Source organism: Leopardus geoffroyi, chromosome A1, assembly GCF_018350155.1.
Source record: "Leopardus geoffroyi isolate Oge1 chromosome A1, O.geoffroyi_Oge1_pat1.0, whole genome shotgun sequence".
In the NCBI taxonomy this organism is placed as follows: domain Eukaryota; kingdom Metazoa; phylum Chordata; class Mammalia; order Carnivora; family Felidae; genus Leopardus; species Leopardus geoffroyi.
This window is the reverse complement of record NC_059326.1, coordinates 210,747,133-210,772,433: the sequence shown is the minus strand read 5'-3', so window position 1 is coordinate 210,772,433 and position 25,301 is coordinate 210,747,133. Positions and strand designations below refer to the sequence as shown.

The window sequence follows — 25,301 nt, the reverse complement described above, 5'->3', positions numbered from 1 at the left end:
CTGTACTTACCCCCCCGCCCCACCACCCACAAAATAGTAAAAAGCAGAAGGAAGAAAGTCGTTGGACTGAACTAATAGTTGAGCTGGGCTTTTCGATGGTCTGGAAGTAGAAATAAATATGTGCATAGCTTTTGTTAAAATTAGAATACCATTAATGTTCTCCTTTCTTCAATTTCTTTACGTATGTCCTCCTTTGCATTTCCCAGTTATCCAGTATTAAACCTTCCAGAAGTCAGATTACATAAAACCAGACATCAGAGCTAATATATTTGATCATTTCAGAAAAGGCCATCAGTTATTCTTAGTGAAGTGTTTGCTTGTTTCCTGAGACTCAATTTATACTCAGAATAGCCTGAATGACAAATCCTATAATTTCCCCAAGTTTTCCTCATTGTAGTAAATTAATTTTCAGTCATAATGACTACTCCTACTTAATTATTTTGTTTGACATTAGTAAAAAGGGAGAGAATGGACACCTCTGCTTTTGATCAGCCTCTTGACTATGCTACTGTGAATTGACAGAATATTTGTTATATAATGGAGAAGGTCCTGAATGGGAGCATTGGAAATATTTGAGTCGTGGTACAGAACACAGTACCTTTTTCTCTGTTTCAGACTGATTAGAAAAATCATAAAATAAGTTTAGGTTATTTACATACGCTCAGTAATGTATTTAAAATATTTTTAATTATTAAAAAATTTCTATATGAGAGAAGACTGTAAGACCCATATTTACTCAAAGGCTAATCTACTTCTGACATCTAAAAAATATATTTGTAATTGTAAAATAACATATATAAATGAAAACTTCCAAACCTAGATATTAAAAAAGGAAGAAGTGGAGCACCCCGGTGGCACAGTGGGTTAAGAGTCTCACTCTTGATTTTGACTCAGGTCATGATCTCACAGTTGGTGAGTTTGAGCCCCGTGTTGGGCTCTGCACTGCCAGTGCTTGGAATTCTCTGTCTTCTTCTCTCTCTACCCCTCCCCTGCTCACACACTCTCTCTTTCTCTCTCTGTCAAAGTAAATAAACATTTTAAAAAATTAAAAAATAAAAATAAAAAAGTAAGAAATGAAAATCTCACCCAACTAGGGTGGGTTTTAGGGATAGAATTAGAGTGAGGAAGGTTCACTTCATACATGATTTGGTTGCTTTCATACCTCTATCCACATGGCTTCTGGTGCACAGAGGGCTCTGAAGATGGGGTGTGAGGATTATTAACACAGGATCCATTACATCAAAATCCATGACTGCTACAAACTCAGGAGTTTTTATGACTACCTGAGAACTTAGCCCAAACTATTAAAAGTTCACAAATTTCAGCATCATAATGATATGCTAAATTTATTGGCTTATTCTAAATTCTGTCTTATTTGGATATCCGCTACATTTTTTAGCCATATATGAGTGCGCTGGCTTCAAGCATAGTTAGCTATGCTTCACCATAAGAAATCTTAATGTATAAAACAACTCAATTTGGAAAAGCTCACTTAAGGACTAATTCTTCTCTTTATAAAAGAATTTATCGTGGAGTTTGTTTACATCAATAGTTCTTTGTGTGTTTAAAATATGATTCAATGAACAAAAGTTTGAATTCCACATCACTTTCCAAAAATATTTTCATTATGTATTTTAAGACGCTTAGTACTATATCCAGTAGATAAGTAGTCAATAAATGATCCAGCTCCATAATTATGCCAAATGAGGTTCATGTGCATATTATATGTAGTAATTAAAAACTACTTCTGAATCTTTTAGAGACAATGATCTCAAATATGAATGTGAATAAGAGCCATCTGGGGTACTTACGAAAACTGTAAATCCTTGATCCCCACCCAAAAATAATCAGATTCTGTAGTTCTGCAGTACAGCCAGCAATGTACGTTATTAATACGTAGCCTGGATGATGATCATGCACAGTCAGCTGGATATTAACACAGTGTCTGTGATAGTCAGGTGATAGCAAATGCTGTAACTACTAAAAACCCCAATGACCTTTATGAGTATTTGAGAACTTAAGATGGCTTGTTAAAATAAATGTCAAAAGGGACAGAAGTGGGAACTTTAAATCAGCTGAATCATAACAACTGGCTACTTTGACTTGGGGTAGAGAAAAGAGCAGCTGAGGTTTCCCCTGGCAACGAGGAGAAGGAACCACCTGCAGAGAGGAGGCAAGTACACCCTGGGATCTCATGTAGAGGCGGGCTAATTTGGGGAAATGGCAGTTGACTATTTTTCCACTGCCATTTCAGAGATCAAAGACCAGCAATGTTGGAAGAAAACATATGGTTTGGTTCTGTTACTTCTGTCCCTAAGCATTAGGCTCCCTTGAGAATCTAGCCCCCCCCCCCCCGCCCTTTTTTTAATCCACCTCTCTAATCCTTCAACTAAAATGAAGGGTATTTCTCTGTCCCCAACAGGAAAATGTCAGTAGGAAGGAAAGAAAAGTTGCCTTACTACTCCCCTAACCCCTTGCTAATTAGACTCACTATGAAGTTTTATGGAAAAAGTTGGGAGAAACTCCCTTAAGAAGGGGAAGCCTTGCTTCCTATTCCTATCATTAATATCTTTTCTTCCTGCCCAGTGCCCCACTACTCCTTCCTGTGTGACAGAGGGGTTCCAAGTAACCCTCCCCAGGCATCTGCTGGTGCTGACTGTGGACCAAGTAGAACACTCCCTTCCCCATCATCAGAGCCTTTAGGACACCTAAGACCAGAACTGGTTCCGAGTTCAAAAGCCCACTTAAGCCTGTTGATAAAAGACAGATGACATTGTCATCTCAGCCTGGGGAGACAACATCACAGTTGCAGAGATGTAATTCCTTACCCTACCAAGCTATGTGTTCATAACTTGAAGATACCATTAATGGAGATCAGGTGTTTTTAAGTTCACTATAGTTTAGAAATGCAAGTTAATCTCAAGCCTACTCAAGACAAAATCAAAGTAAATTCTGTTATCTGGCATTCCCTTTACTGAAAGCTTCCCTTAAATGGCATTTCCACACAGCAAAGTGTGATAACAAATGATACTGTAAGGATGAGTGCGAAAAACACTTCAATATCTTGAAATACCTTGTGAATCATGTTCCAAAAAATTAAATCATGGTTTCATTTTGAAGTTAAATAGGCTTTACCCTAGTCGAGTTCATTGGAATATGGCTGGCTAAGTATGGTAAACATAAGTAACCGTGCAATGGAGTGTTAAATCAAAATATTGTGTTCTTCAGATGATGGGTATTTAGCTATATGTGGACCTCTCACCAATATATATATCACATATATATCATATATCACACACACATATATCATCACTTTAGTTGCCAACTTTCTAAATAGTCTCTAAGGAGATATTTTACTCCTATTTATAATGAATATGCTATAAGTACTTTTTAAGGCTTTGGACCTATTTCCTAATTTCAATGACAAATTCAACAGAAGAAACTTCACTTAGGTTAAGCTCTTTTACTTACCAATCCATCTTTGTCATAGGGTGAATCAAAGTTATCCAGAAACTTCCTGAATACTTGTTCTTCGGTCCATTCTCCATTTTGGTACTTAGGATGGTGTTTCGCATTATACACTTCACGAAGATCTTCAATTGTTATAACTCCATCTCCGGTCTTGTCTAACTTCCTAAAAGCTTGCATAATTACCTCTTTCCTGGCTCTAGACATTGGAGGCTAGATAAATAGAAAAAAAAAACACAAACACAGACAACACAAGCAAATGAGCTTTTTTAAATAAGATATATGATGAAATATCTGATTCCTCTCAGTGGTATGAAATTGTGTGCTGTTAAATGACATGCATTATGGTTACTCCAAAAAGTCCCTAAACCTGTTATCAATCTCCTTCCCATCTCTTCCACAGCACAGTAACAACTTCTGAAAACAAAACCTCAAAATAACCAACCCAAACCACGTGAAAGCCAAACTCAGAAGATACACTGATTCATGAGGCCACTTACTCTTAATGTGAGAAGAAATTCATTGAAGTCTATTGTTCCATTTCCATCTTTATCAAACCTCCGGAAGAGCTCTTCTGCCTCTTCCTTTTCCATGACCACAGCATAATCATTTAATCCTTTCAAAAATTCTTTGAAATCAAGGGTCCGGTTGTTATTGTCATCCATAATTCGAAACACTCTGAAGAAAATGCACACACACATACACACACACACAGGAAAGAAAAGAACATAGAATAAGATGTAAGCACAAAGATTTAAAAATAAACCACTCTCAACGTTATTCAAAGTAAAATACAGAAGCCCTAGATTCTTGTCTGTACTCTCCTTCCAAAATTGGAGAGCCTCTTCCCAGAATCTCATAAAAGGAAAACCTTAAAAGAAAATGTACTATGTTATTCTAATTCTATGACATTCTGCAAAAGGCAAAACTATACATACAATAAAAAGAAAAAGGAAGGAAGGAAGAGAATAGGTGGAGCAACAGGGAATTTTTAGGACAGTGAAACTATTCTCTATGATGGCGGATACATGATATACTTGCTAAAGCCCAAACTATAATGGTGGATGCATGATATACTTGCTAAAGCCCATAGAAATGTAGACTACAAAGAATAAAATTTAATGTATACAAATTTTAAAATAACTATTTAGGAGGTCAGGGGATCCCAGGAAGGAATGCACAGTGACAAGAGAACTCAACTGTATTACAAAAGTTTGAAACAACCTCACTGAAAGGGGGTGGCGGGGGGAGCCGTGGAGTATGAAGGTGCTGACTTAAGTAGCTGTGGAGATGGGAGTCTGTAGGACTAAAGGCAAAAGGAACTGCACATAAGCACTGGACTCTAGTTGATAATAATATTTCCCATGGAGATTTGAGTTAACAATTCTGACATTGCTATAAGGTATACTGGAATTGAACAATTAAGTAAATAGATGGCAGATGGTGGGAGCCAGATTTATCACTGTTGAAATGGGAATTTATAGATAAGCCAGGGGAGGAGGCTAAATGGTCGGATGCATGTGGTAATGGGCTAGAGTTGGAGACATTAGTATGAACTCATGCTTAGCTTAATATAAACACAGATGATTACATATAAAAATATCTATAGATTGTACATATATTTACACATATACTTTCTTCTTCTGTCAGCTAAGAGAACCTAGAAGTAACACCCCAGTAACAATAAGCACATCTAGAGCCTAGATCTTGATTTCTAATGCAATTATCCAATAAAAAGAATCGGGCTTCTTGGAGAAATGTCTGATTCTAGGACTGGGACACGAAATACTCAAGATGAACTTGGAGTATCTTGTACAGAAAGTAAGGAAGCACTCAAAACAAACAAACAAATAAAAAAACTTAACAATGATGGGGATATGTCAAAGGGACATAGGAGCCAACTGAAAGAGCTTCTAAAGCTCAATTTTCTAGAGTTTGAGCAATAAAATAATGTTAAATTGTAACACAAAGTATAAAATAAATATTCATGAGTCCATATGGGTTTAAATAAATGATTAAATAAATAAATAAATATTATTTAGAAAAGACAAATTTCCCTTGAGTAGAATTCCAAATAAATTTTGCACATACGCTCTGTCCTCAAGGAGGGAAGCATACTCCCCACTTCCTAAGTGTGGCTTTGCATGGAGACTTCCTTCCTTCCAGTCCAGTATGGAATGGGGTTGGGGAGGAATGGTAACTTTACATGGGAAAAGCCAGACAAACACTACCTCAGCCAGGTGATCAAGGTCAATACCAATACCGATAAATCATGTTGACAGTATGTATCCTTGACATCATGTGACGAAAATGGCACTTTACTTTTGTGGTCCCATAAAGAGGAAAACTAGGGAGCACCTTCCACTTGAGTTGAGGAGAGATTGAGGGAAGGGAAAAACTAGTAAAGGGGCCAAGGCAAAGCACACAGTGGAGCAAAAGGCCAAGGATGAGCCAATAGACTGGCTCACAGTGGAAGGGCTAGGAGGGGTTGGGGGGTGGGTAGGCAGCAAGAGGGACTCAACTGAGTGGGCCAGTGAGTGGGACAGAGGGCAGTGTTCCTGAGGGGTTTGCACCACGGACAATGACATGGCTCCAGGATGAAAGACGTGGAGGTTGTAGGTTGGGGTGATACAGTATTGAAGAGAAATGGGCTAGTCTTCTCACTGGACTGTGACTGCCTGGCCACCAGGGTCCACATACCCATAGCCTGGGCTTCTGACAGAGCCAGGCTTAGTCTGAGAATTTGAGACTATTAAAAGTGATGTCCCCAATGCTCAGTAAGTTCCTCGCTGTAAGTGAAGCTGTCTATAACCTCCACATGTGAGGTCAGATGCCCCTGCTGCGGTGCCCTGTATTTCTCTAACCTACAACATCACCACGGAGATTCTGGTTTTTGTGACAGTCAATTTCCTTAGTCTAAGTCCTGCCTGGGGCCTGGAGAAGCCTTGTTCACCCACAAACATACAAACACCTGGCCCATGGCAGGCATTCCATGCAGTCTGTTAAAAAGAGATCCTGCCAGTTGGAGGCTTACAATCTCTTTTTCCTTGGGTTTCCTGGTCCTGAGGACTTCTCACACTCTCAGAGGGCCAGAGGACAGGTCCTATGGAGTTGGGAGAAGCCCACCGGCAGTGAATATCCCACAGGCAATTCCAGTGCCCCCTGGAGGTCAGCAAGATGTGACTGCCTGAAAGCAGCTTCCTCCCTCTTCCAAGCTCGCTTCCATTGTCAGTTTCTAGCAGAGTCCCTCTCTGCATCCTGCTGGGTGTCGCTGGGACCTGGGCATGCCTCTCTCTTCACTTCAAGTTGTCCCAGGGGCTGTGCTCTCATCTCAGACACAGCCTTGCTGAATCTGGGACTAAGAACCAAAAACGGTCACAAGATGCTTCAGAGATCAAGCCTTCCAAACTACATTTTACAAATAGGGAACTGAGACCCTAGGAGAATAAGACTCGGTCAAGGTCACACAGCCAGTATTAGCCTCACCTGGCAGTGTCCTTCCTCCCCATGGCCGGGACCCTACCTGCCAAGACCTTTGATGCCTGCGGAGCCCCTGGCCAGGCACTGCAGTCGGAGTCTTTCGATGGGATCGGTGGCCGTGGTGAGCTTCCTCTTGGACTGGATCGCCATCTCTCGGTCATGACGTGCCGTGCCCGCCATCTGACAGAAGAGTTCACAGCACATTAGCAGAGCTCGGCCTCTCACCTGCTTCTGGCCTACGGGGTGACAGCAGCCTCTCCAAGGAACAGCCTCGAACCTCTCAGAATTCCCAACTTTCATTTAGACCAACTACGTGCTCAGCATATTTCTTACTTACTTGTTTAGTCCAGAGAACATCTGATTTCTCCAGCCTGGACAACAGTTATAAATAAACAGCTTTTCCTAGATACACTTTCATATAGTTGAAACCCCCCTCCTGCCATAAAATAAAAAGTCTCCCTTCCCTTGACTCTCCTTTTTGAGTCAACCCTATATGCTTTATTCTTTTATTTAGCATTCTACATGTTCCCCTTTGACTCCACATTTAATATTCTCGTCTTTGGTCTAAATATTAACTATTATTGTTTCTGTCTTGACTGAGATTCTCAACACTGAATGATCCCTGCCAGGAACCAGCATGTTTTGATTAACAGACTAGTGTCCATTAACACCTAGATTCTGAGGACAGAAAAGGGTAAATAGACACTAACTGTCTCCTGACAAATAGACATAATATTTATTTTTCTGCAGTTTGGCTTTTGTGATTTAAATATTCAGGAAGAGAAGAATGCGTGCAGTGAAGCATCCTCTCCTGAGAGGTCCCTGGCCACATACAGACTCCTGCAGTGGGGCTGGAGTTTTCAAAACCTGCACAAGAGTGGAAAGCATACTGGCCTGGGAGCCTGGAGACGCGGCCCCAGGGATGTCTGAGCAAATCTCAGGGTCTCTGGTTTCTCCTCCTCTGTCAAATGGAAGGATTGGATTAAATGATCTGAAAGTTCCTCCCTATTCCAAAAACAACTAATCATCTTACGAGCTCACTGACCAATGTAAATGAGGGACTCTAGAAACTACTTTTTTTTAATGTGAATTGTGAATGACGGAGCAAGATGGTTGAAGGCTATGCAAACACAGCATTCAAGATGCAGAAAGATGGTGTTAGAATGGATCTGCCCTTGGCTTAAGGGCCCCCCATCCCTGGCCAAGTGCAGATATTTCTCCTGAGCGCCACGTTAGGAGGGGAGTCTTGTCATCAGAGAAGACAACTCTCAGATTAACGCTCTCTAAAGCTGTTCCTCTCCAATACAAGCTATAAATTCTCCCCAACAAAGATCATATTGTTTAACTTTGGAGGGAGGGAAGCTCAGACTGAAAACAGACCAGAAGAGGTAAGTCAGGGATGTGCGTGCCTGACTGCCTCATTTCCTACAGCACCTCCTAAGAGCCATCTTTTGGGTTCCCTCCGCCTAGACCTGCATTCTAATTCACACTATATAAATGCAAATGTGAGTAATTATTCTCAGTTCTCTTGGACACCAGGACAAGAAGGAGGCCTTTGCCTGTTAGGTCGTGGCCTCTCTATTCCACATTAAGAAGAAATTGCTCTCACCAAAGCTACGTGGATCCTTCTTTGCTCCCTCCAGCACCAGAGGTACAGGTGTGCCAGAATTCCAGATGACCACACGCCACACTTTTGGAGACCTCCCTCTCAGCTCCTGAGGAGCTTTTACCCAGAGTGTTCAGACTCTACTCCAACAATCTCATCCACAGCCCAAATCAACTGCCTTCCTGGCAGCATTCGTGTTCCTCAAACCTGCATTTTCTTGTCACTATTTTGTCACCTGATGTCAAGCTGACGACCCCAGGAGCTTGTTCCCAGCTTCTGGCCCTAAAGCCACCCCGACAGAGTGCTCCAGACACTATCAGAATCTCCTCTTTCTGTACAAAAACATCAGCTCACTCCAGCCACTTCCTGCTCCCTTGCACATCCTCTCCTGAGGTACCTCTTAGTCCTGACCAGAGGCTGCTGGTGGTACAGGCCCCAGCCTCACCCAGCCTCCCTCCACTGGAGCAGAAAAGCAGCAACCCTGTGCCCTCCTCATTCTTAGACCCACCTCAGGGTCTGCTTTTTCCGGACCTGGTGTCCTTCCTGCCTCTGCCCCTTCCTCCGTACTACCTGTCCAGTGGTTCCCAGCCACTCACCTCCCCCTCTGCATTTCCACTACTTCTCCCCTGCTTCCTTCACCCTCCTCTCCCCTCCCTGGTTTGCCACACCAGCCACGGCAGCAAGCAGGAGGGGAATGGAGAGACATACAGGCTACAAACCAGCAGTGGGAGAAAGCAAGATCCAGCTCCCGTGTGTGTGAGACGGCAAGAGAAAGAACCCACGTGGGGCCCTATTTACACACCTCCAAGATAAAATTAATAACATCAATCCTAACATTTATTCCGCCCCACCATGTGATAAGCATGTGCCCAGCCCTCATGAAAACCCTAGGAGCTGAATTGAAAACAGAAACTCAAACAAATACGCACACGTCATATTCACAGCAGCATTATTCACAATAGCCAAAAGGGAGAAACAACCCAAATGTCCATCCACAAACAAACAGATGAACAAAAGGTGGTCCAACTTGTCCCAGGCCACCAAGTTTCAAATGCACTATTTCCACGTGACCCCAGATTTAGGATCATAGTAACAGTGCATTATCATGAGCTGTTTCCACACTACTGCCTACTCCTTTTGTGTAATAAGTGTAAACTTGACACATGTGAGAAGAATCTCCTCACTCACTAATTCAACAGATATTTGTTGGGTGGGTAGATAGTGTTGGTCAGGTCTGCTAGGTGCTACGAACCTGAAGATGAACAAAGTTCTGTCCCTGTTCCTAGGGAGTCCAGACTTCCCTAGTGGGTAGAGAAAGGGAGGTACACATGCATTATTATGGAACAGTGAGAAAAGGACAATATTAATGCCTAAACAGAGAGCCACAGGAATTGGGGAAGTAGCCTGAGATGTGGGCATCAGGGGGTGAATAGCAATTTGACAGGCAGAGAGTGGGACAAAGCCACTAATGAGAGAAGAGACTACGTACAAAGGCAAGAGAGTAAAAGCATACCACAGAATATTATTCAGTTATAAAAAGGAATGAGGTATTGACACGTGCTACAATGTGGGGGAATGTCAAAAACAGCACACTAAGTGAAAGAAGCCAGATACAAAATGTCACACGGTTGTACGATTCCATTCGTTTGAAATATCCAGAATAGTCAAATGCGTAGAGACAACACCGCCTGGTCACGGCCAAGTCCTGGGGGAAGGCGGCAATGGGGAGTGACTGCTTAAAAGGTATGGGCTTTAATGTTTTGCAACTCGATATGGGTGGCGGTTGCACAACATTATGAATGTACAGTATATTTTTAAATGACTAATTTCATGTTATGTAAATTTTATCTCAATTAAAAAAAAACCCTATTAGCTAATCATAACTATGATTTCTATTTCACAGATAAAGCAAGTGGGGAGCAGTCGGTGTGGCTCCCAGGAATTCACACACCATGCGAGACCCTGAGTGACGGCCCCAGGTCCTGACCTCTGTCAGCAGACTAGGGAACTAAGGCGCGGGCTGGTAAAGCAACTTGGCCCGAAGTGTTGGCTCATACCCAAACATAGATCTTCTGACTTTCATGCAGACCTCTTTCAACTTCACCACCTTTGTGAAATAATATAAAAGAACCTCAAAGAACAGTTTGATGGAACCCACTCACAGGAGAGCAGGGTAGAGTCCAGGAAAACACCCTGCTGTTTCTATCTCCTGTGCCTAACTGGACAAAGTGACCATACTAACAGTTACCTCTGGAGTCGAATTTGATATATTCAGGAAAAAAAAACCCACAAATTCTCTCCCGCCATCATACTTGAAATACCCATATTAAGCATTCTCTTTCATCATTTATTTACACATTTCATGGACAGTTAATAGGCTTTGTGTGCTGTTTTCAGGGCACCAGTGCTGTAAAGGAAGGATTACTCTGACAAGCAAGCCCTTGGATAGCACAGAATCCTAAATTTGAGTACTGAAGTCACGTAGTTAAGCAAGGCAGGAAACAGATTTGGTAAGAACTGGGGGCTTTCAAAGAAGGCACGGATCAGGGAGGGTCTTGGGGAAGAAGAGAGACACTCAGGGCTTCCATAGGCCTGGGCCAGAGTCTGTCCCCAAACGTGTGTCACCAACATCACAGCGTGGCACAAAGTGTGTCCCTGACTGCAGGAGACCCTTCCAGAGCCTGCCTTGCCAGGGCAACGTCAGGATCCCTCCTGATGCATGTGGCCGCAGCGCCACCTGGTGTCGGCCCTGCGCACTTCCCTGGGCCAGGTACACTTGGTCCATTGTGCCACCAAATGTTTAGTAAGGGCTTAGTTAAGAGGAGGGCACTGGGTTAGACTGCAGAAGAGGGAGTAAGAAACACAGTGCTTCCGGGAGTGGGAATTGGCAGGGAGCAACACACTACTCAGCCACAACAAATCAGAAGGGGGTGCTAACCCTGAAGACTTCTCAGAGGAGGTGATGTTTAAGCTTTCATCCTAAAGGAGAGTAGTCATCCAGCCCAAGGTCGTACGGGGTGGAAGAAGGAAGGACACTGGGCATTTTCCAAGTACCAAGGCCAAAGCGAAAGAGAAAACGGTATAAATACAGAAACACAAGTATTGTAGTATGACTGATGAAGGGTGGGTGGGTGGTAAGGTGAAGCATTGTGGCAAAAGGGAGGGGATGTGGGAAGTGGAAAGTCGGAAAAAGACGAAACTGGGCAAGTAAGCAGGCACCAGATCACAAGGAGCCTGGAACACCGTGCTTGGCAGTTTGGATCCTGTACTGAGAGCGACAGAAGATCACAAAGAGCTTCAATGAGGGGGGTGACAGTTTGCAATGTCAAAGAGCTCTCTGGTTCAGTGTGGACAATGGATGGGAAGGTGACACAGGCTGGGGATGATCAGGTGAGAGGTCATGCTGACTGGATGGAGATATTGGCAGCAGGGCAGAGAAAGGTAAAGAGATCTGAGATGGAGAGCACATGAATGTGCAGTCTGAAGGAGAGAGAGGGCTCAGCTGTGGCAGCCAGAGTGCCTGCTGACAGCTCCTCACCACCACCCCACCCCCACTGGCTGGTGAGGAGGAACACGCACAGAGCAAAAGGATGCAGAGTCCTGAAGGCATGGGGCACTGGCTGAGTGGAGCCACCAGCAGCAAAGCCAAAGGAGACTTTGCAGCAATGGTCACCAGGTCTTCTCACACTGTAACTAGTTAAGGCTCTTTAATCCCACCGTCCTGGTGCACAGCTGCCTGTCACTGCCAGAGCACTCTTCTTGGAATGCAAGAATCATTATGGGACAGGATGTGGAAAGCTAAAAATGCATGGAGGTCTGTCTCTTCATGATTCTCAATGAAAGTCTTCTTTGCTGAGTTCAGGGGCAGAGTTAAGTTGAACCTTTATGGGGAAAAAACAAAAAAACAACCACCTCTCAAGCCCCAGACTGTGGTCTTTGGTGTCCTCTAGTGGCAATAAGCTGAATTACATCACCCTGTGTGTCTGTCTCTCTGTCTGTCTCTCTTTAGTGGCAATAAGCTGAATTACATATTTCTCTCACTTCTCTCTCTGTCTCATGAATCTACACCCCAACAATCTGCAACACAGAGGTAGATCTCAAAACCAAAGAGACAGCCCCAGGGATCACTTATTCAGACATCCATCAAGAGAAAGCACCAAGATCTTCCATATCCTCTGATGCAAAAATCCAAAGGAAATGTCTCACTCCACTCTCTAAAGAACACTATCCTCTCTGTTTTCTGTGACACTACACTTCTTGTTTTCATCTCTCGGGAAAAGGGTGGTTATATGAAGGAGCAGAGGAAGCTGAAGCAGGTTTAGTCAGCTTGGGTAAACTTTAGAGAGCAGAGTTAGCCTGTAAGAGTTGAGACAGAATTAGGGAAACAGGAAGGCCTTGTAAACACGGGAGGGGGAGCACAGGGGAGGTGGGCCACGTACTGAGGAGAAGGAACGGCAGCAGCCCGGCCTCGCCAGGCTAGGCAGGGATGTGCACTACGATGTGTGGGCCTGGTTTTGCCTGGACAGTCCTTCTTTGCACCCTAGTGCTCGGGGTGCTGGGACAGGGGGACAGTGTGTGCCTTGAGGAAACCGTCCTACTGAGAAAGTCACACAAGCCCACCCTGTGAGAACAGCAACTGCCAGCAAAGCCATCCAATCTTTCCAAAGACCTCTCCTGCCTCTTGTTGCTATCAAGCCCATTTTCCCCACAGCCAGGCCATGTGATGAGTTTTGCCTTAAAAGCATTTTTAGGAATTTATGTCACTGTTAAATATCTGTGCCATTACATTAACCATTTCAGTAGCAAGGGTCCTAGGGTTGCTATAATAGCTCCTTGTGATTTTAAACACTCTTCTATTCAGAGAAAAGAGTAAGGCAAAGAAAAGAGTAGGTAGCTGCTGCTAAAACATTAGGGCTCCAAGCTCATTCTTAAGACATGGGAGTCATACTTTCCTTCTCTACAGCTCACATCCAAGCCAAATCTTTCCCCATCTGCCAGCTCAGATTTGACCCTGTACCTAAGGGCCATCCCCATGGGGATGGAGGGCATGCAGTGGTTTTTACCCTTTCTCTACTTGGGAGCAGGAAGTAAGACTGGAATTTTAATTTTGACTCAGTGCATCTTTTAATACTTGAAATGTCATCCAGTGGTGGAGCGAGACATACAACAGATCACGTTTGAAGGTCGTGGTTGGGAAAAATTAAACTATCTCTATTGACTCCAGTCCATTCAATAAATTAATTATTGCTGTGTGGTAGATGGCAAAAAGCTGTGGTCCCTCAAGAGGTTTTCCCCATAGAAAATGTTCTTCTGGAATAAACATTAGATCCCAGCACTCAGAGCAGTGTAGCAGGTGGCTAGGATGTGCTTCCTCTGAGACTGAAATGAAAGACTCAGATGATATGAAGAAAGACATAGTTTTTGCAGTAGAATATTGGGAACCACCCCGCTCCAGGCATCATCACAGGTGTGTGTCAGTGTCATTGACATCCTGGGAGATCCTTCACTGAACCCATCTGAGCTCAAGTCAACTAAACAGACCCTTGGCACCTCTGGCTATGCAAGGGACTGTGCTAATTCTGCAGGTGAGGTAGAGCTGTAGTTCCATTCAGGTATGATTTCACCCACCCTGCCCACCCAGCCCCTGACCCCAGGGGCATTTGACAAGGTTTGGAGATGTTTTGGGCTGTCATAACAGGGGTGAGGGGTACTACTGGCATCTCACGCGTGGAGGCCGGAGATGCTGCTAAATATCCTACAATGCACAGGAAAGCCCTCGACAACCAAGAATTCTCTAGTCCAGAATGCCAGTAGTACTGAAGCTGAGCAGCCCTGCTGTAGAGAAGGAACTGGGAGCATCAGGGACAAGGAGAGCCCCAGAAGTGTTGTTGAAAAATAAAGATGTCCACACCCCACCCCAAACACAGGAAGCTTGAATCTCTAGGTGTGAATGCCAGTTTCTGTATTTTAATGTTTTCCAGAGGTTTTGCATGTACATCAGAGTTTGAGAATCTAAGTGACAGGAGCTGTGAAGTTCGTCTGGTGGCAGGAGTGAGACCTTGAGGGGAAGGCCTGGAGGAAAGATGGGAACCTAACATAGGATCAGATCCAGGCAGGAGGAGAAGTGGTAATAACCACAATTGTAACCACTCCGGTGGCCAGGCCTATGGCTCAGTGCTTTACACACTTGAGCACATGGCCTCATGCGGTGGGTTCTATCAAATATTGCTGCCCTATTCCAGGAAGTCAGCACATACCCCAGTCATGGGCTGAGAAAGTGCCACAAGGCAGTGGCAGAGTCAGGGCTGACAGCTAGGAGTGTCCTGCCCAAGTCTCTGCTGTCAACAGCTATGCCATTGTGCTCATAAACTGTTTTGGGAATTCGGAGAAGGCCCATGAAATGAGAAGGAAAGCAAAAGCTTCAAGGAACAGACTGCCTTGGAACGCTGGAAGGATTTCACTGCCGAGGAGGGAAGGGGACAACAATGCACAGCAAACACAGGCCACACAGGATCCTAAATGCGACCCCTTTCCCTCTTTCCTCAGGGTCCTTGCTCAGTTAGTAGAGTGATGTGCAAGGTGTTTTTTTTTTTTTCTTCTGAAATCTAAACGCAAAGCTACTGTGGTGATTATCTTCCATTATATTTACTCTTTTCCCACAAATTATGTTGACAATTATTCCACAACATATGAATATATGAAACAGCTGGGTTTTGTTTGGATTGCCAACTTCCATGTAGATTTAAAGTAGGACAGTATGTAATCTATGCTTTAATGACATGGGCACACTGTGGAAATGAGATGGCAGTGAAGTCTGGCATCTTATCAGATCCTCTCTGCCAAAATGCATTTTCTCAAGATGCTTAAAATTCATGCTTTAGCTCTTGTCAATAGGCAGTTTTCTCTAGAGCCCAGCTCTGCTTATAGTCTTTTATTCTTTCTGATGATCTTTGGGGTGTGATTTAAATTCTCATTTTAGTGTTTATGATATGGCATGATTTGAGAATAATGTATAAATATCAGTGTTGTAAAGTGTCTATTTCATACATCTTCTTGAAATTTCATTTTATTAAGTTCAACCAGGGCTGGGATTCAGGTAGTGTCTAGGGTGCAATGTTTGTTTGTTTATTTTTTAATTTTTTAATATTTATTTATTTTTGAGAGAGAGAGAGAGAGAGAGAGAGAGAGAGAAAGAGAGAGAGAGAACGAGTGGTGGAGGGGCAGAGAGAAAGGGAGACACAGAATCCGAAGCAGTTTCCAGGCTCTGAGCTGTCAGCACAGAGCTCAACACGGGGCTCAAACTCACGAACCATGAGATCATGACCTGAGCCAAAGTAGGATGCCTAACCTACTGAGCTACCCAGACCCTCCTAGGGTGCAATGTTCAAGGAAGCTTTCTATCTCAGGATTGTGCCAATGTCAACCTTGTACCTGCCTGAGCCTCAGAGTGAGTGCCTCCTTTTGCCTCACTCTAGTCCTGGTCCTAAAGCCAACTTATATTTATTGAACACCTATTACGTGCCACACAATAGTAATGAATGAGATAGCCAACGTCCCTTACAGGAGTTTACATTCCTCAGGGTAGTTTTAACTTCATTGGATTTGAACTACAGCGGATTTTCTAGGCACTGTCAACTGGCTCTGCAAGGGTCATTCCAATCTCCTTTGTCTGCTACGTTCCACTTTCAGTTGGGTGGCAGTGGGAATGAGTTCTGGCTAGAGACTCAGCTGTAAAGTACTGAGGGCTCTGGGAGAACTCTTCCCTCTCCTTTGCCTCTTCCTGCCTTGAACGAGAAGCCACTGTCTGGAGATGTGACAGCTTTCATACAATCACAGGGGAAAAGCCAAGGGAATCACAGAGTTACCAACTTACAGCCCTTACCATCACTGTGCTGCTGAACGAGTGCTGGCAATTGCCTGACTTCACATTCGCAGCTTGTGAGGAACAGAAGCCCCTATTTGCTTAATACACCTTTGGTCAGGTTCTCTATTACTTACAGCCAAATTACTAATACAATTGGCAAAATCTTATTCCTACATGCTTGGGTTGACACGACATATTCACCTTTGCCTGAGAAAAATAACTAACAGTCCAGTGTGAGGAGAGACTCAGCTCCTCCTGAGAAGTGGGAGAAGAGATAAAGTAACTCCATTACAACCTGTTCTCTCAGCAGAAATTTTTCTTAAGTAGCTCTACACCCAGCATTGGGCCCAACATGGAGCCCAACATAGGGCTTGAAATCACAACCCTCAGATCAAGACCTGAGCTGAGATCATGTGTCAGATGCTTAACCAACTGAGCCACCCAGGAGCCCCTCTCAGCAGAATTTTATCAGCATTTAGCAACCTCTGTAGCATTTTTGGCCATGAAGAGAGTGAGAAATACTGTTTAGTGTGATATTCAAGGCCCATGTAGCTAACACAATGTGATACCAGGTTTTATAAAGCACAGAGTTCCCAGGGTTACAAGATCCTTATAATGAGCATCCCCTGGGAATCTCTGGAACCAGGAGCTTTCTTAATAACACTGTCCTTGCTGTTTCCTTCTCCATCTTGCTGTGACTTGAGTCTCTGGGGTTTTTACCAGGAAATTACTTAGAATCCATTCTGGTCAGGCAGCCCGCCACATGAAAGATCTTAAAGAAGCAGACTAAAAAAAGGATCTGAGCTACACAAAAGTAAGCAAAGATCTGGCTAGATTCCTGTACAAAATGCAAAAAGAAAAGAAAAGAAAAGAAGACAAAAGAAAAATAATTTTTTTCCAAACTCTCTGGTTTTAGTGACTATGCTCTTAGAACCAATCAGGCAACTTTCCAATACCCCGTTTCAAACTCACTGCAAGGACAAACCTCAACTGTGGATCTTCCACTGTTGTTAGATGGGAATAAAGGGAATAAAGTTATGATTACCATTTGTATTTTTGCAACATTAGAAACCAAAATCACTTACTTACTATTTTATCGTCACTTAAAATGTTTCCTTTGGAGTCAATTGTCTATTTAATGCTTATTTTGTAGCCACTTAGAAATCCAGCCAATTATTTGCATCTTACAGGTTCTTAACTGATAACTGCCAGAAAACCAAGAAGTGTTGATGGATAGAAATCCAATGTCAGAGTGTCAATATCAGTGCAGACTGGAACTTCAGACAGGAATTCTGTCTAGATACTCATGATAGAAACAGGTAATTATCTCTGAAAATGATAGAGGTTTGTTTTCCTCTGGTATAAAGGAAGTCTGGAGGCATTTCAAAGAGTGAATGTCTCAAGGAACTGCTATCTTTCTACCTTAGCATTGTTTTTATCCTCAGAGTTGCCTGAAGTTACAAAATCACCATAGTTGCTCCCACCATTACATCCACACCCCAGGCAGCAGAAAAGAACAGAGGGCAAGAAGAATGTACTTCCTAGCTGAGTCATCCCCCTTTAAGGGATCCCCAGAGACTCCACCCAACTCCTTCCACTTAAATTTCATTGACTTTTCCTGCAAAGGAGGCTGGTGCTGTGATCTGAATGTTTCTGTCCTTCTAAAATTCATAGGTTGAAATCCTAACTCCTGGTATTAGGAGGTAGGGACTTCTGGAGGTACTTAAATCATGAGAGTAGAGACTTCATGAAGGGGATTAGTGTCTTATAAAAGAGGCTCCAGTCTTATATCAGGAAGAGGGCCCCACCATGCTGGTATTTTGATCCTGGACTTCCCAGCCTGTGGAACTGTGAGAAATAAATTTTTGTTTTTATAAGCTGCCCAGTCTGTGGTATTTTGCTATAGCAGCCCAAGCAGACTAAGACAGTTGAGAAACCTAATTTTTGGCTGGGTACATTGCTATCCTTCAGGTTTCATTTATAAAGAAGAGGAAACTGGCCATTGAGTGGGAAGCTGGCAGTTTCTGCCACAGTTGGCAGAAGAGATAGAATCCTTCTAGAAAGTAAGTGCGTGAACACATTCAGATCCTTCTAGAAATTAAGTGTGTGAGCACATCCAGATCAGTTTATTCCATGCCATTATCTGGAGCAACCAGATCACTCTGATGGAGAGTAATGTGAGTCCTGAAATCAGAAGTTAGCATGTTGATGATTTCAGGGTTCTCAACTTCTGTTCCCCTGAAGAAAATAAGATCCACCTTTCCCTGGGCACTTATCAAAAAGACCCTGAGTTTAGGCAACTCATAACCTAAATGATCTAGACCTGGGTACATCAAACCATAGCCCATGGGCCAAATTTGCCTCTCCACCTAGTTTTGTAAATAAAGTTTTATTGGAAAACAGCCACACACATTTGTTAATATGTTATCTGTGGCTGCTTTCATGCTACAACAGCAAAGTTTAATAGTTGCCACAGAGACCTCTGGTCCACAAGGCCTGAATTCTGAGTGTCTGGTCTTATATAGAAATAGTTTGTTAATGCAGAACCATACAGAAGATAACATACAGACCATAACAAAAGCAACAGGAACACTTATTGATCATTTACTCTGTGTCAGGCTTTCTGTGGCCCGTGTTTTGCAAATTATTCACTATCCATTTGTTTAGAACAGAAAATGTGTCCGCTCTAAAGTAAGTTTGGATAATAACTCATAATTTACAAAGTACTCTTACATTAGAGGGGATGTGGCTGTTCCTATTTTACAAAGTAAGGAAACTGAGGTACAAAGAGATTTAGAGTTCGTCCCAGTTCAGACGTAACTATCAGAACCAAGATTCTTTTGTGCCTGCCACTTCCCCAGGGATCTTTTGTAAGCTGTCCACAACATTTCAAGAAACATTCATATTTTAAACCAGGAACCACTGTAGTCACCACAAATCATTCTTGTATAAAAATAGGGACAAGCTTATTAACCATAATGCACCTCCTCCTGCCCTGCCTCTCTATGGTGGCCCTCTGGTGTTCAATTACCCCTTACCTGCATCCCTTAGCTCTATCCAAATTATGCTATTACTACTTGTGAATGTGCCATCCATTCCCTCCCAAGGTGCTGACTGGTCTAATGTCTTTCTCATACCTGAGAACTGAATTTGTATAAGGAACTCTATTTCTGCAGTCTCCACAGATAAAGATACTTTTCACCCCAAATTCTAAGTACTATGGAATCTCACAGTCTCGAAGATGACCTATTCTCACATCTTTCTTTGAAGCACAGCACAGTTGGAAATCCCTGCCATGTCCCTCTTTGGCTCTGTCATTTTCTAAAACACTGAGACTTTGGATACTACCTCAGGGACCTCTTCCCCATCCCAGGTGCCCCCATCAACCTGGGCAACCTCACAACTCATCTAGACAATCCATTCAACATGCAGCCATGGAGTTCCTGGAGCTGCTTGATTTCTGCCAACTTAATCTGCTCGCTCTCCCAGCATCCTTTTCTAAGACCATCTCTTACTTTTATCACCAGCCAAATATGGCCTCCTCTGAAAACTCAAAATTCAATATCCACTTTCTCTCCACCTTTTAGTTTCTTTCTTCCAACCTTAGATACTTGTGACCACTAGTCTCTTGACTCTGCATTTCCGCTGTAGCCATTACCTACCGCATTCTCCCTTCTGGATCCATTTCCTCCCCTCTTCATCCTAGACACATCAGCATATCATTCTGACCACTTCTTACCAGAGCCTCTGTCCTCAACCCTTGTCAGCTTCCTATGCTCCCATATGGATGCCTAACTTGGCTTGATTTCTCCAAGTGCCCTCTCTTTTAAAGTGGGCTGTGAAGTGCAACTGAACCAACCCACAGGCCAAGATGGACATATGCCACTGCACATTTATTCTTCAACCACCGCTGGGCCTTCTAAAACAGTCAACCATACTTTTATATGACATTGGTTAGATTCCGCTTTCAATCTTTTCAACCTATGCCACTCTCCTCCACACCTTACCTTGAAAATCACAGTACAAACAGAGATGAACTCATATCACCTCCTCCAAGTCTACAAAGGTATTTATCTCTGAAACCATCCTCCAGAGGAAGTTCAGAATTGCCTTCCACTTAAGGATAATCTCCACCTATGACATCAATTTCAGTCCCTCTTCAACCCTCCGCTGTGCCCCTTTCCTCTCCTCCACCAGCTCCTCTTTTTAGTTCCTGAATCTGCAGTGGTCCTTCCATCAGAGACTGCTTCTGTCAACCACCCCCCGCCCCTTCATAGTCCAACTACCTGAAAGAGTCTCTAGTTTCTCCACTTTGTCATGTTCCATTCATACTTCAGTCCACTGCAGTCTGGTCTCCTCTGTCCCTCCACTGAACATTCTCTCAGGAAGCACTGCCAACCTGATGGCCAACTTCAATGGTCACTTCTAGTTTCTATTTTACCTTGCCCAGCAGTTGGTTGTTTTGACCATTCTTCCTTCTTAAAACTTTTCTCTCAATGTTTATGAATCTACTTTCCTCTGTCTCCCTTCCTCTGGTTCTGACCTATTTTGCCTATCCCTTTTCTTCTGCCTGTTTTTTAAATGCTGTTTCCCAGGATTTGGTTATTTCCTCTCATCATGCTCTCACACCATCCCATGGCCATGTCTTAGCCACATCCACTGACAGAATGACAGTTCCCAAATCTTTATTCCAACTCATGCACTGTTCTAGCTTCAGAGCCACATTTCAAATTTCCCACAAAACATACACACTTCAATGACCTACAGACACCTCAAGTTTAATGTTCCAGAGCCAAATTCATTATCTTTTCCTCCTTATTCTTTGCCTCAGGAAGTTACACCACCATTTCCACAGGTCATTCACTGAACATTACCTTAGACTCCTTCTCACCCTCTACATCGAATCAGCAGCCAAGTCCTATAGAATTTCACCACCTTGACACTCCTTGCATCTCTGTTCCCTCCCTCACCTCCATGGCCAAGGATACCTCCTTAATCTAGGACCTGTTCATTTCCCATTTCCACTACTGCAATTGCCTCTTAGCTGGTTCCTTTTCTCTAGTCTTCCCCCTCCAACCATCCTTCAAATGACTGTCAAAGCGATCTTTACAAAATGGAAATGTGAACTTTACACTCTAATCAAAAACCCTTTGGTGGCCCCTCAACGTGTGCGGGTAAAGAGCAAACATCTTACCACTTGAAGTATACATTGGCCCTGACTGACTCTCCAGCCTTGTTTCTAGTAATTCTCCACTGCTTTAAAATCTATTCTGCATTTATACTCACTCACATTCCCCAAACACACTATGGTATTCTGTCTCTGTGCCTTTGTACATGCAGTTCCACCTTAAGGAACACCCTCCCTCATTTGTTAGCCTAGAGAAGTCCTGTTCTTCCTTATATAATCACTATGGTGAAGCCTCACATAACCACCCTCACCAGAGCAATACAGCTTGCATCTTTCTTTGTATAATCTGTGAAAAACCCAAATAGCGTCCATGTTGAAGCCTGATGTAAGTCTGCTTTCAGAACTGCCTGTCCTACTAGACTATAAGGCCCTTAAGGACAAAGGTTGTAAACTTTGTGTCTTCTGTCTTCATATCATCAGCACCTAGGACTATGCTACTAGATTGCTATTTGGAATTGATCACTGCTATGGTTATTAGACTACTGCTATTTGAATATAAATGAATGGCCATGATTTAAATCTCAATATTCAAAATGCACAATTACAAAATAAAGACATTTCTGTAGTTATAAGATTTTGAGGGGGAAAAAAAAGAGCTCTAAAACCAGGAAACAATTTCATCTACTTAGTATGGTTTACCTATACCCCAGACTGAAGTCAAGATATTGCTATTTACTAAGGCCCTTCTCAATTTTGTGATAAATCAAATCAACTCTACAAGTTTTAGCAAGTTATGCCAGCCCACTTTAATAAGAGTTCTGTTTCTTATCTGAGTCTATGTGGTCAGTTTGGCAAGGTATGGCAGAAATAGCACATCTGTGAATGTCAGAAAAACCATGGTCTGAATCAAAGCTCAGTCTTTTAATTGCATATAACTTGGAGATATTTAATATTCTTGAAGGTCAATTTTTTAATGGCCATACAAGCTAGTTAAAGCAATTCACCCAAACACTTCACTCATAGGTACCTAGTACAAAGTGTTGCTCAGTGATGTTTATTTCCTTTCCCTTTATCAAATAATTTTTTTTATTTTTATCTGAGCACCTCTTCATAAAGATGACAAAAGCCTCTCCCAGAACCAAGCTATTTCCTCCCTAGACTGACAACCAAGAATTCTCACCAACTGTTGGTTTTCTCTTTAGAAAGTAACACCTTTCCTCTTTCTTTTCCCTGTCTTTCTTTCTCTGTTTAGCTAAATCTAAACAAAGTGATCAAATAAACATAATAGATCAAAAACACTCATTTACCTTAAATGCTAACCTGCTGCCACCGGTTGCTGGGATCTGAAACTAGGGACGCTCTCTCTGGCTCCCCTGGGAGGGCTCAGCTCCTCCATCCACCTCCCTCCCAGCTCCCTCCCCTCCTCAGACTTGCTGGCCACTCTCTTCAGGCTGATTGCACAGCTTGGAAATCACTGAAGCAGATTCACAGCCTAAGTGGCTAAGCTCACTGTCAATCCCTACCCTGGCTCTGCCTTTTCTCAAGTTTACACTTCTGTTGCCTAGGAAATCCAGTGGCTGTGAAAGCTCAAGTTGTTTGTCTTCTGAGGGAAGCCAGCAGGAAGTGTAGCTGGCAATTGTTTGGTTTAGAGGACAGCATCAAAATGTGCCTCATATGTTGTATAAGATAACCCCTTCCTGCTCTTCTGTTGTCTCTGAATAGCTTACTGCTAGGATGTCTCATCTATCTAGTAAGATTTAAAACCTCAGCACACAGGGGGAGCCATAGGTGTAATTGTAAGTGATTCAAAGCCCTCTCTCCTTCTCCACATCCTCACATTGATAGGATACCATTGCCTACTCTTTCCATCCTTGGTGTCTTCTTTTTTCCTTTCTTCTCTTCTCTTCTCTTCTCTTCTCACACTTGTTCCTTAGTAATGAGTTTGCCAGTTAAGAAGCAGTCTAGTGCCCTGTTTAGAAAACAGTACCTAACTCATGCTCTCCTTCAAGACATCCCAACCTACCTCATCATTTCCATCCCTTCTCTTGCTTCCACCAATAAGTACTACAAAGAAACTAGGACATGTATTCCATGTTCTGTTCTGCACTGTACATTAACCTGTATTCTCAGGCAAGTGTGGTCATTGATTTCTACAATCTCTAGAGAAGACATTATATTTGTCTTGTCCACTTCTCAGCCTTGCCCTGGAGATCAAGGTGATATTCTCTGTGGATTTTAATAAAGACTTGCCTATGTTGAGGGAATTTCCAGAGGAGTGTGATTTGAGGAACAAGAAAAACCCACTTGCAAAATAAGTCCTTTGTCTCTCTTTTAGGGTTACATTCTGTTTTCAGAAGGTCCCTGTGTATGGTACATGACACCCACCAAGCACTAAAAAGCTGTTGACACTGGCAGGGTATTTGATGTGCAACCAACGTCCACCCCAGGATAATTCTGACTGTCTTCCCCACACACCATTAGCTTTTTATCCAGAAACATTCTTCCTTACTGCAGCTGAGCTCATGGTATTACACTGTGTTATTTCATTACACTAAGTAAAATTACTAAGCTAAACTCACCACTGAGACAAGATGCCCTGACAATGACAGATAGATCTACCTTTCAATTAATTCATCAGTAAGACTGTAGGAAGCCACTTGAGAGGAACAGGATACTCTGGTTCATCTTTGCATCTTCCAAATTGCTCCCCATGGTGCCTTGTACAGACATAAAATCAGTCAGTGTTGTCTGAATCAAATTGTTGAACGAGATGAAATGCATTCATATTAAGGGCATTCAAAATATGAAATCTGCTTTTCAGAAATAGTTCCTTGACTATGTTAAAGTTTAAGACAAATATTCCATTTACTTCCTTTTCATGGTTAATTGGTTGACAAATAAACATCTCACTAAGCCTGCAATCAGGATGTCATAAACCAAACAACAGAAGATTGACATGGGGGAAAATCACATCCATAGAGTATTTAGTGTAGCTCGGCAAACAAAGAATCAATACGTGATCATGGTTAGTGGTAATGGTATAAACATGTCAGTGAAAGAATCACTACATAGTGAAAAGAAACATAAATGACAGATTGAACTTCATTTTGACATTCTAACACATACCTCCAAATATATGCATTTTATATGTAGATCCTTCATGTGTGTCATGTTCCATGCCCATTAGATGTCAACAAATTAAATATTTTACCTGTTTTTATCATTTCTGAATGTGTTATTTTATAATTATGGAGAGACTACAGGTCTCACACACAAAATAAATTTGGATTAGGTCTGAGTATGTGAACTTGATTCCTTCCTTAGTCTGTTTACCATTAGTCCTCTGATTCTCTAAGAAGTAACTCCATTTCTTATACACACATTTCTCCTCCTTCATCAAAATTATACTAGTTCTATTATTCTAGAAATTAAAATGTATTTGCATTTCCAATTATATGTAATGCAACAATAATTGGTGAACACTACATTTTAAAGTACACAAGAGGAAGACACTCAAAAACACATCTCATACAGGGGTGCCTGGGTAGCTCAGTCTGTTAAGCACTCAGGTCATAATCTCACAGTTGGTGGGATCGAGCCTCATCTCTTGTTCTGTGCTTCCAGCTTTGGATTCTCACCTCTGCCCCTCACCTGTGCTCTGTCTCTCTCTCAAAATGAATAAATAAACATCTTTAAAAAAAAACACATCTCACACATAGAGATTTTCAAATCAATTTTAAAGTGTAATTTGTATG

At 42.6% G+C, this 25,301-nt stretch overlaps 1 protein-coding gene across 3 annotated transcripts in view; it reads right to left on the bottom strand.

Annotated features, from left to right (window-relative positions):
* The window catches only part of CAPSL (calcyphosine like), a 38,662-nt gene extending 15,073 nt beyond the window's left edge, over window positions 1-23,589 (bottom strand). For all 3 annotated transcript variants that reach the window (XM_045440382.1, XM_045440392.1, XM_045440397.1), the window contains exons 1-4: window positions 22,854-23,589; window positions 6,992-7,128; window positions 3,969-4,146; window positions 3,472-3,681 (exon numbers count right to left, since the gene is read on the bottom strand). In XM_045440382.1, the coding sequence (XP_045296338.1) occupies window positions 3,472-3,681; window positions 3,969-4,146; window positions 6,992-7,128 (525 nt within the window). In that variant the 5' untranslated portion in view covers window positions 22,854-23,589. The remainder of the gene's footprint in view (window positions 1-3,471; window positions 3,682-3,968; window positions 4,147-6,991; window positions 7,129-22,853) is intronic.
* Between the last annotated feature and the right edge of the window lie 1,712 nt (window positions 23,590-25,301).